The 11,881-nt window shown below is 45.4% G+C and overlaps 2 protein-coding genes across 3 annotated transcripts in view; both read left to right on the forward strand.

Annotated features, from left to right (window-relative positions):
* LOC306989040 (uncharacterized protein) overlaps positions 1-11,881 on the forward strand; it is a gene marked incomplete at its 3' end in the record, with an annotated part of 978,518 nt that overhangs the window by 872,285 nt on the left and 94,352 nt on the right. The window lies entirely within an intron of this gene.
* plxdc1 (plexin domain containing 1) overlaps positions 1-11,881 on the forward strand; it is a 245,503-nt gene that overhangs the window by 103,667 nt on the left and 129,955 nt on the right. For both annotated transcript variants that reach the window (XR_013795634.1, XM_079595213.1), the window contains exon 5: positions 2,989-3,111. Coding sequence is in view for 1 of the 2 variants with exons in the window: in XM_079595213.1 (XP_079451339.1) it covers positions 2,989-3,111 (123 nt within the window). In the remaining variant the exon portion in view is untranslated. The remainder of the gene's footprint in view (positions 1-2,988; positions 3,112-11,881) is intronic.

Consider the following 11,881-nt stretch of genomic DNA (forward strand, 5'->3'; position numbering starts at 1 on the left):
GGCTCAGTCGGGGGCCAGTTCTCCTCTGGCCAACGTGTGAACAGTGCATGATTATGATTCAGGCAGCATTACAAGCCAGATTGGATCAGAACATTTAGAGTATTTATCCATTTCCATCTGGTTGGAGGTCGGAGTCATTTACAGTGGGATGTTTTCCTCTCTATCTTGTGATTTTGGGGCACGCAGTTTCCCAAACCTAATGCATGATGGGATACGCTTAGCCTCAAATACTGCTCTGATGCGGTATTCAATATAGTGTGCTTTCAGGTCACTGCTCTTTGGCATTTCTTTAGACATGGGACAGTCTCACGCACTTACTTCCTGTCACGTGCACGCGCTCTCAAGTGGCCAAGACCGCAAGTGTGGGTATTTGGAAAGGCCCTGAGTGTCTGGTCTAGATTTATCTTGTTCACAGCCGTGAGGTCAAAATGATTTGAGGTGGAGACATTGCCGTCGAATTCCACACCATGCCTAGAAAAGTGGTCCTCTCTGATGGAGAAAGCACACCTTTTTTGTGCTCAGCCTTAACCCCAGTTCTTTCATGTGGGGATCTAGTTGAGCCAAAATCAACCAATCATCAATGTAATTAAATACGTGAATGCCCTGGAGTTGCAAAGAACCAGAGATGCATCCACGCAATTTGTGAAAGTACGGAGTGATAAGGCTAGGCCGAAAGGAAACCCGAGGAACTTCCTGAGTTGAGGAAGGATGACATCTGAAAGTATGCATCCTTGAGATCTATTGTGACAAACCAGCCCTCAAATCTGATTTGTGTCACGATTCACCTCAGAACGCATATCTAGAGTTGGACGCAACTCATCCTATATCGGAAGGAAAAAAATACCTCCTGTAGATCCCAGACTATCTCTTGGGAGGAGGAACACACCCTATGGCCTCCTTCCCCAAAAGAGCATTGACTTCTCGTTCCAATACCAGAGCCTGCTTGGGACCTACCAGTGTGGGCAGGATCCCATTGAACCAAGGTGGATGAGTAAAATAACTGAATTCTGTAGCCTCTCTCTATAATCTGCAGGACCCACTGAGACACTTTTGGCATAAGTTCCTACACTGCCAAATGCTCTACTAAGGGAACCAGCCTCTCTAACGGGTCTCTACTACTCTTTCAGAGTAGAGGGACCTGCTCTCAGAAGCCTGAGCACCTTGGTATTAGGCCCGCTTTAAATAACAAAACCCACAGAGACACAATTGGCAGAAATTGCTGCCAAATAGTCTAAAGAGATATCAGTAAGTACTGACCTCTAGTGTAGGCGGAGTAATATGCCAGGTGCCCTGAAACAGCTCGCCAGCAGAGTAAGACTGAACTTACTTCTCCAATACCCTCCTTGGAGAGAGTGAGCATCCCAGTCCTGCAACATTGTTGGGCAGGCACTGGGCCAAACATGCTGGAAAACGATGTGCCACAAAGTACCATAGGTTGTGGGATTGGCAAAACAGTCCTCAGAGGGAACAGAGGAGAAACTGGCACCATATTATGTGATGGGAACCACTTGCCCCGAAGGGGCCAGCCCTCGAAGTCCTGAGCCCTGCAGTGTCAGGACTGAAGCCTTCCTCGAGACGATAACGGTCCTTAGATCCGTCTGCCCCTGGGAGGACTTCCAGCTGCAAGTGCCATCTTCGACCCGTCTCTATGAGGAGGGCTCGAGTAATGACATTCAGCTCTTAAATAGACATCTAGACTTTTCAAAGCCGGGTGGCTATTTCACTAATTAATTCCTCAGAATGGAGCCAGAGAACAACCAGACAAATAAACATTGTCTGGGTAAAAGCAAAATATGAGTGCCATATGCTCTAATATGAACAGGCTTTTACATCATCATCACCCGTGTGTTAATAGTGCAGGTGAGACCTAAACAGCACACATTGCTAAATGTTTAAACTAAACTCATTTAAGCCTTGCTAGTTTACACATTCAAGCACAAAAATACGCAAAAGGGAACTCAACATTCGCTGTGAAAATATTTGTGTGCACTCATCCGAAGTGCGCACACAGAAATCCAGACAGTAAGTTCCTTTCGTAGTCACTACGAGTTACGTCAGTGACGACGAATGGGGTTTAGCTTAGAAAGCTTCTAATCTTCGAGAAATAAAACGAGCCAATGGCAAGGAAATGCCATGGGTCTGCAGAATTTGCATAGCGTAACTCCGTCTAGAGTAGGTACACTAGAGTAGGTTCAGTACTTACTTTCCAAGCAATAAAAGAGTATGTTCTCTATGTGTGCAGTATGAATGTAATCCTACATAATACTACATTCACCATGCTGTCATTATCATGTGACCTACCAGTGTCAGTTGTGTCGCTTCACTGCCATTCACAAATCCTCTCCCATTGTCCAATGTATGCATTCTTCAGAATATCGATGGACGTAGTAGGTCATCTAGGTACTTTTTGCCTACTCTTCTATGAGTCCTGTGAATTTGGACATACTTCTTTTGTCACATACTGTAGTATGGGATTTCGGATGCAGTATGGGAGAGGCCTTAGAATTGCCCATTGCATTATGGGTGTTGAAGTTTTCCTACATATTTGCAAAAGGGAAGACAACTTTCACTCTGTTTTTCCTAGTCAGGTAGCATAGATTTCAACATTTCTTTCACCTTTCTATTGCACAGGCAGACAAGATTTATTGAAAGGCCATTTTTCCAGTGGTGAATTACCCCTTTAATGAAAGAAAAATAATAATTTGTTGGGATGATTTTTTGCAGTGTCAATATTCCTGTTTTAACATCAATAAATGGTTCAACTCACTTGAACCATTCTGCTTGAATTAATTTCAATAACTTTTGTCATATTATTAATAAACTGAAAGGGTTATGTTCCATCCTGGAATGCAATAAAGGGATCTTTTAATGCACAAAATATTTATCCAAATTAATATACTTTTTTGTGTAACATCTAAAACAAAATATATTTAATTTTTCTTTCGTGAAATTTTGTATCTTATGCCTGAACTCTTTATATTTTTATAGGGTTTATTTTCACTGGAGAGATAACACACCGCATGCTGACAGCGACGCAGTATATTGCTCCACTCATGGCCAACTTCGACCCGAGTTTTTCTAAAAACTCCACTGTACGGTATCTGGACAATGGTGAGTTCAGTTTAATGGAAGGAATATGTGAGATGAGGATTAGTGCATCTCAAATCAAATTATGATTGCAAAAATAAACAGTCATATGCATTCAGAATGACTTGAAGATGAGAAATAATAACACAATTTATTTTATTTAGTGAATCATTTTGTTAATATTACCCACAATCCCTTAAACTAAAGAAAAAATAAAGTTTGGGGCACTTTTTATAACTTAAAAAAAAATGTTTTTCTTTCAAATGTTATATAAAATATGTTGGAAAAAATATACATTGAGTAAAAATAATATTAAGGCAATGAATTTAGCTAGATGCTAACAAAGGAGTAAGTGGTTGTCATGTATACCCAGCTAACCATAATATGTCACTGTTCCGCAAGTCATCTGATGACCAAACATTCATCATGGCAATGTAACTAGTTGTGCTGTCACAACTGTAAAAGTGTAATTCCTGTATTTGTTGCCACAACGTAACTTTGTAACCTAGTCAGTTAGTAATTGCAATATTATAAAAAATTATTAATATTAACAAATAGGCTAATTTAGCCGCAAGTGGCAATCATCGGGGTCCAAGCATAAATGGAAATGATAGTTTGGATTTGATGAAGCAAGTTAGCAATACATGCTGGACTGTTGTCAAAAGGCACAAAAGGAAATCACTTATTTTAGCCTGCAAAAATTATTTTAATAATTTAATATACTTCTGTCTTTAGCCTGAGACGTTGAGATCGACTCCAGATCAGTTTGAAGAATGGATGATTGGATTGATGGATATAACAAATAAAATGGTCTTTATTTTAAATTGACAGCAATATAATTAATCATGTCTGTTTACTTTACATATATTTGTATTATTATCATTAGGATATATAAATGTCACAGGTCAATGACAGAAGAGAGGAAATCATGATACTTGGATAAAAATGCAGCAGTCCTTCTTTTACTCAACACAATACAAAAAAAAAAACACAGGAAGGCCCAGGAAAAACCACAGGAGCACTACACACCAACCATTCAATAGGCAACACCAAAGAGCTTAACTGAACTGGGTATAAATACAAAATATCAAAGTCCACTAAGGAGATTTCTCGCAGGATGCTCAGCAAGTTTACTAGAGATTACGGCAGCTCCAGTTTGGATCCAGCCTCACTTGTGAAGACTTCAGATGATGCAAACACTCAAGAAAGACTTCAGATGATGGCAACTATGGATGGACATACAAAACTGCCAGATATTATCCTTATATTGCATTGGCCCGGTTTTACAGACTCTTAGATTTAACCAGGATTATTAGACCTTAGTTAAATTAAGAAATTTAAGTCGCTTTTTTATGTACTTAAAAAACCCGGAAAAAAAACATTACTGGCGTGAATCTTGTGACAAAACAATGGCATTGACATATTTTAAGATATGTCAGGTCAAGTTGCTTCCAGTTACAGGGCTACCATAATATGTGAGCAACATGTATGTACATGTTTGTATTTTTGAGAGAATAATGTTTATGCATGGTTATAAAAAAAAAAAAATTAAGTGTCTGAAATAAGGTCACAAAATACATACTAAATATTTTTTCTTTAAAATGATCTGAAAATCATCCTGCCACATCATTCACATAAAACAATACATTGATTTACATTTTGTAAAACACTTGTAAGGGACTGTTCGTTATTTATTTAGGGGGCCACCGGAGGAGTTTTGAGATCTATAGTCAAAATAGACTTGACCCTCCCTTCGCCAGCGATACATTTTTTTATGACCCTCCAAAATGATTGTGAAAAAAGGCATGACCCTCCCCGATAATTTATTGATTACTTCTGTACTGGTTTGCGCTTGGCAAAGATGTTCAGATATCTCTATGCCTAGACCTACACCAAACGTTAATTAAAAGGGTCCTGCACACCCACCTTTTTCAAACTGGCGCAGCGCTGACTCGCGATAGGTAGAAAATGCATGATTTGATTTGTTAAACATGAGGATTATCCGTCTGGCATGGCCACTCACTCTAACGTTAACCTAGTTAATTGTTCGCTATTATTAGGCACATAGGCTAACCAAGTGGTTGTGCGGAGTGAGGAGCGCGCACTGCATGGAATGGAAGAGCAGTGACTGGAGACTTATTACTATTAATTAGTAATAAGTATCCAGCTCTTTAAATTAAATTTGTGTTAACAATTAGTTAATTAACTAATAAAATAATAAAACATTTACTGTAGGTTATCTTGAAGATTGTTGTATTGTGTTGTATCTTCTGTTATAAAGATGAAGATTGACATTTCGTTAATAAAAAAAAGCACATAATGTTGTAAAAAATGTTCTGTTCAGATGTTCTGTGTTTACTACTTTTTGAATTTTGTATAATAATACAAAAGCCGGGTCGCAGGGGCAGCAGTCTAAGCAGAGACACCCAGACTTCCCTTTCCCTAGCCACTTCCTCTAGCTCTTCCGTGGGGACACCGAGGCGTTCCCAGGCCAGCCGAGAGACATAGTCTCTCCAGCGTGTCCTAGGTCTTCCCCGGGGTCTCCTCCCGGTGGGACGTGCCCGGAACACCTTCCCGGGAAGGCGTCCAGGAGGCATCCGGAACAGATGCCCGAGCCACCTCAGCTGACCCCTCTCGATGTGGAGGAGCAGCGGCTCTACTCTGAGCTCCTCCCGAGTGACCGAGCTTCTCACCCTATCTCTAAGGGATCGCCCAGCCACCCTGCGGAGAAAGCTCATTTCGGCCGCCTGTATCCGGGATCTTGTCCTTTCGATCATGACCCAAAGCTCATGACCATAGGTGAGAGTAGGAACATAGATTTGTATTGTTCCTCTAAAGACTATGTATTCAAGGACACAACTATCAGGATGAAAACAACAGACAACTTTATTCTTCTTTTCCGTTCCTCTTCTCTCACCTTTACATCAGTATTGCCCCCTGTGGCTATAGCATGCCTTTACATCTCCCCCTTCTAGATGAAGGTCTAACTCTTTTAACAGAACCTTTAAATAACGCTATGCATTCAACAATCTGTGTACTTAGTTATTTCACTTCCTTAACTTATAATTTTACGATTTTCTTCAAGTCCTTTTTCAAACTTAAAAGCGTACACATAGAAATGAACAGAAGATATTTTACTTCACAGTAGCACTTTTGTAGCCTTTTAACTGCAAAATTCAATAAATCAGAACATGGGGTTTCTAATTTCCAACAGGAAATTATGACTTTTTTTTTTCTTGTTCTCTTGGGTATGTGTGAATGTTTCATGTTCAAAGGTCCAGTCTCTCAGGAGCCTTAGAAAGTCTCCCTGACCTAGTCACCGTTACATCTGGAAGCACCGGAACTTCCCTGAGGTGTGAACGGTTGCGTCGCAGCCATCCTCCCTCCGGGGTCTCCACCTCGTATGATCGTGGTGTAAGTGCCTGACGAACAACAGTCCCTTTTGTGTGTGTGTTTTTGATCCATACGTGCTGTCCAGGCTGGAGAGGTGGTACATTTTGAGTACGGTGCCTCCGGTTGAACGTTTGTTGCTGTTTCAGTTTCAACCCCTTGTCCTTTTCTCTGAAGCTCTCAAGATCGGGCCACTGAGGTTGTAACTGCTCCGATGATATGGGAACTGGTGTTCGGATTCTCCTCCCCATAAGCAGTTGTGCTGGGGAGCTTCCGTGCGCCAGTGGAGTGGCCCTGTAGGCCAGCAGGACTTTGTGGAAATCTCCCTCTTTCGCTAAAAGAGACTTCACAGTTCTAACGGCCCGTTCCGTCTCCCCATTGCTGCGGGGATAACGGGGGCTGCTTGTCACATGGGCAAAGTCATACTCCTGTGCAAACTGAGCGAAATCGTGACAAGAGAATTGCGGATGGAAGAGGTGCTCTGGACAGAGCATCAGCTGTAATCAGATTTTTACCCGGAACATGGATAATGTTGAAATTAAATCTGAGTAGCCTGAGTCTGAATCTGATAATCCTCGGCGGGAGGTCATCTAGTGCTCTGGACTTAAGGAGTGTTATGAGTGGCTTGTGGTCAGTTCTTATGGTAAAGTCCAGTCCACTAATGTATCCTCGCAGGCGCTCACATGCCCAGGTCACAGCCAAAGCCTCCTTTTCTATCTGGGCATATCTTGATTCGGCTTTGGTCAGACTCCTAGAGATAAAGACGACAGGTTTCCACTCTCCGTCTGCCTGTTTTTGTGTCAGAACACCTCCAAGCCCATATGACGAAGCGTCCGCTGATACCATAGTTTCGTGATTTGGGCTGTATTGCGCTAACACCGTCTCTGATCCCAATTCGTTTTTTGTCTCCAGGAATGCTTTCTGTTGGGGTGCTCCCCATGTCCAGCTGTTCTCTGTTTTCAACAGGTCACGAATGGGCTTTGTCAGATCTGGCAGGCGTGGTGAAAATTTGGCAACAAAGTTCACCATGCCCATGAAACGGCGAACATCCGCCACGTCCTTTGGCTCTGGCATTTCCCGGATTGCTTTTATTTTACCCGGGTCTGCTCTGATGCCCTGAGAATTTATGACATGGCCCAGAAAACGAATCTCTGTCAAAGCAAACTGGCATTTCTCGTTGAGAGTGAGCCCAGCCTCTCTAAATTTCTGTAGCACCCTGTGTAGTCTGTCGTCGTGCTCTGCCCGGTCTCTTCCTATCACCAGGACATCATCAGCGTGACATAAGACTCCGTCCACACCATCAATCAGCTGAGAAATCCTCTTTTGAAAGTGTTCGGGTGCCGATGATATGCCGAAAGGTAACCTTTTGAAATAGTATCGGCCCTCTGGTGTGATGAACGTTGTCAACAGCATCGAGTCTTTGTGGAGAGGAACCTGCCAAAAGCCTGATGTCGCGTCAAGCTTTGTGAAGATTCTGGCTCCTTCCAGCTTGGCCAGCGTCTCGTCCACTGCCGGTAAAATGTGTCTCTCTCTGATGACGCTCTCATTCAGACGGGTTAAGTCGACGCAAATGCGAATCTTCCCTGATGTTTTCACGATAGGGACCATGCCCGCACACCATTCAGTCGGTTCTTCAACACGGGCAATGACCCCCATCTTCTCCATCCGGTCTAGTTCCTCTTTGACTTTGGCCCGGAGAGGAATGGCCACACGGCGCGGGGCCGAGAGGGCATACGGTGCCGCGTTGTCTCTCAGCTTAATTTTATACTCTCCCTTAAGGTTACCCAGCCCTTTAAATACCTCGGGGTACGTTGAGCGGAAGTGCTTTTCTGCGTCGTCAATGCTATTGAGCTGAGGGATCATTTGTAGTCTGCGGATAGCTGGGAGGCCCAATAAGGGTATGGTCAGGTCCTTCACGATGAACACCTCCTCCTCTATCTTTCTGTCCCCTCTCTGAATGACCGCATGCACTTGCCCTTTTACATCCAGAGGTTGGTTGGCGGGGCCCAGCAGGGGTCTGCACGGTGCTGACTGTCTGCCATAGCTATCCTGTTTGAATTCAGTTTCTGGGATAGCAGTCACAGACGCACCAGTGTCGACTTTAAAGCGCAACGGGCTGCCATTTATGGTCAGTATTTCAGTCCATGTGGATGACTGTGGATTGTCAACCGCACCAAGATAAGCTGCCTCATCCACTTCAATTGAATCCATCTTTTGAGCTGATCTGCACACTGCCGCAAAGTGTCCCCTCTTTTGACATTTTCTACACTCCACATCTTTTGCTGGGTATTCAGTCCATGCATGTTTTGGAGTTTTACCACACTTTCCACACTGGTTTGGCTTTGATGAGGTAGGCTGAGGATAATTTCCGCGATGAAAAGATTTTTTCCTGTGAGGCTGTTTTTTATTGTGATGGGACATTGCATCTATTTGTCCTGGTGAATCAGCTGACCGCAGAACAGCTTGTTGCTTTTTCACTTCCTCGTGCTGCCTCACTTGAACTATAGCTGTGGCTAAATCCAACTTTGGATTGAGCTGAAGTTTTTCGGACAATTTAGCATCACGTATGCCGACAACAATTCTATCTCGAATCATTTCCTCACGTAAGATGCCATATTTACAATGCTCAGCTAGCTTGTGCACTGCAGTGATAAAGTTTTCTGCAGATTCGCCGACATCTTGACATCGTTTATTGAACTTGGCTCGTTCGTAAATTACATTATGTACTCCTACAAAATGTTCATCAAAAGCCTTTTTTACCTCATAAAAGTCCTTTTCTTTCTCTTCCGTCAACTGCAGTGAGCTCAGAATATCGTCAGCCTTCTCACCCATTGTATAGATGAGAGAATTCACCTGATATGCGCAGTCTTTTTCTTTCAGTCCAGACGCCATTCTGAAGCGTTCAAATCTTTTGATCCATGCGGGCCACGAGCTTGGCTCGAAGTCGAATGATCCCGGTGGTGTGATGGTGAATATGTGGTCCATCCTGTGTGCTTTTAGCTTGCCGCTAGCTTAAGTTACTGTTAACATTAGCTTTCGCCGACCGCTCTTTCTCTTGCACTATAGGTCCCGTGTTCTCACTCTGCACACTATTACGACTGCTCCGACTTCTTGTCCGTACCACTAGACTCTGTCTGTCGTGGGTTATTAGTCTCTGACACCATGTATTGTTCCTCTAAAGACTATGTATTCAAGGACACAACTATCAGGATGAAAACAACAGACAACTTTATTCTTCTTTTCCGTTCCTCTTCTCTCACCTTTACATCAGTATTGCCCCCTGTGGCTATAGCATGCCTTTACAAGATTGACCGGTAAATCTTTCTTCACCACGACAGACCGGTACATCAACCGCATTACTGCGGAAGCTGCACCGATCCGTCTGTCAATCTCCCGTTCCATCCTTCCCTCACTCGTGAACAAGACCCCAAGATACTTGAACTCCTCCACTTGAGGCAGGAACTCTCCACCAAACCTGAAGTAGGCAAGCCACATTTTTCCCGACTGAGGACCATGGCCTCGGATTTGGAGGTGCTGATTTTCATCCCAGCCGCTTCACACTCGGCTGCAAACCGTCCTAGTGCATGCTGAAGTTCCTGGTCTGAAGGGGCCAACACGACAACATCATCTGCAAAGAGCAGAGACGAAATCGTGTTGTTCCCAAACCAGTCACCCTCCGGCCCCTGGCTGCGCTTAGAAATTCTGTCTATAAAAATTATGAACAGAACCGGCGACAAAGGGCAGCCCTGCCGGAGTCCAACATGCACCGGGAAGAAGTCTGACTTACTGCCGGCAATGCGAACCAAGCTCCTACTTCGGTCGTACAGGGACCGGACAGCCCTTAGCAAAGGACCCCGGACCCCATACTCCCGGAGCACCCTCCACAGGCCGCCACGAGGGACACAGTCGAATGCCTTCTCCAAATCCACAAAGCACATGTGGATTGGTTGGGCAAACTCCCATAAACCCTCCAGCACCCTGTAGAGGGTATAGAGCTGGTCCAGTGTTCCACGGCCCGGACGAAAACCGCACTGTTCCTCCTGAATCCGAGGTTCTACTATCGGCCGTATTCTCCTCTCCAGTACCCTGGCATAGACTTTTCCAGGGAGGCTGAGAAGTGTGATCCCCCTGTAGTTGGAACACACCCTCCGGTCCCCCTTCTTAAAAAGAGGGACCACCACCCCGGTCTGCCATCCCAGAGGCACTGTCCCCGACTGCCACGCGATGCTGCAGAGGCGTGTCAGCCAAGACAGCCCCACAACATCCAGAGACTTGAGGTACTCAGGGTGGATCTCATCCACCCCCGGTGCCTTGCCACTGAGGAGTTTTTTGACTACCCCGGTGACTTCAGCTTGGGTGATGGACGAGTCCACCTCTGAGACCTCAGCCTCTGCTTCCTCAATGGAAGACGTGACGGCGGGATTGAGGAGATCCTCGAAGTATTCCTTCCACCGTTCGACGACATCCCCAGTTGAGGTCAACAGCTGCCCACCTCCACTGTAGACAGCGGTGGTAGGGCACTGCTTCCCTCTCCTGAGTCGCCGGACGGTTTGCCAGAATCTCTTCGAGGCCAGCCGATAGTCCTTTTCCATGGCCTCACTGAACTCCTCCCAGGCCCGAGTTTTTGCCTCCACAACCACCCGGGCTGCAGTTCGCTTGGCCTGCCGGTACCCGTCAGCTGCCTCAGGAGTCCCACAAGCCAACCAGGCCCGATAGGACTTCTTCTTCAGCTTGAGGCATCCTTTATTTCCGGTGTCCACCACCGGTTCGGGGATTGCCGCCTCGACAGGCACCGGAGACATTACGGCCACAGCTCCGAGCGGTCCACTCGGACTCATTATCTCCAGCCTCCCTCGGGATCCGGTCGAAGCTCCGCTGGAGGTGGGAGTTGAAGATCTCTCTGACAGGAGACTCGGCCAAACGTTCCCAGCAGACCCTTACAGTACGCTTGGGTCTGCCGAGTCTGTCCAGCTTCCTCTTCCGCCATCGGATCCAACTCACCACCAGGTGGTGATCAGTTGACAGCTCCGCCCCTCTCTTTACCAGAGTGTCCAAGACATACGGCCGCAGGTCAGATGAAACGACCACAAAGTCGATCATCGACCTACGGCCTAGGGTGTCCTGGTGCCACGTGTACTGATGGACACCCTTATGCTTGAACGTGGTGTTCGTTATGGACAAACTGTAACTAGCACAGAAGTCCAATAACTGAACACCGCTCGGGTTCAGATCAGGGGGGCCGTTCCTCCCAATCACGCCCCTCCAGGTAACACTGTCGTTGCCCACGTGGGCGTTGAAGTCCCCCAGTAGAACAACGGAGTCTCCAGTCGGAGCACTTTCCAGCACCCCTCCCAGAGACTCCAAGAAGGCCGGGTACTCTGCACTGCTGTTTGGCCCGTAGGCA

Source organism: Phoxinus phoxinus, assembly GCF_949152265.1.
Source record: "Phoxinus phoxinus genome assembly, chromosome: 21".
NCBI classification, from domain to species: Eukaryota; Metazoa; Chordata; class Actinopteri; order Cypriniformes; family Leuciscidae; genus Phoxinus; species Phoxinus phoxinus.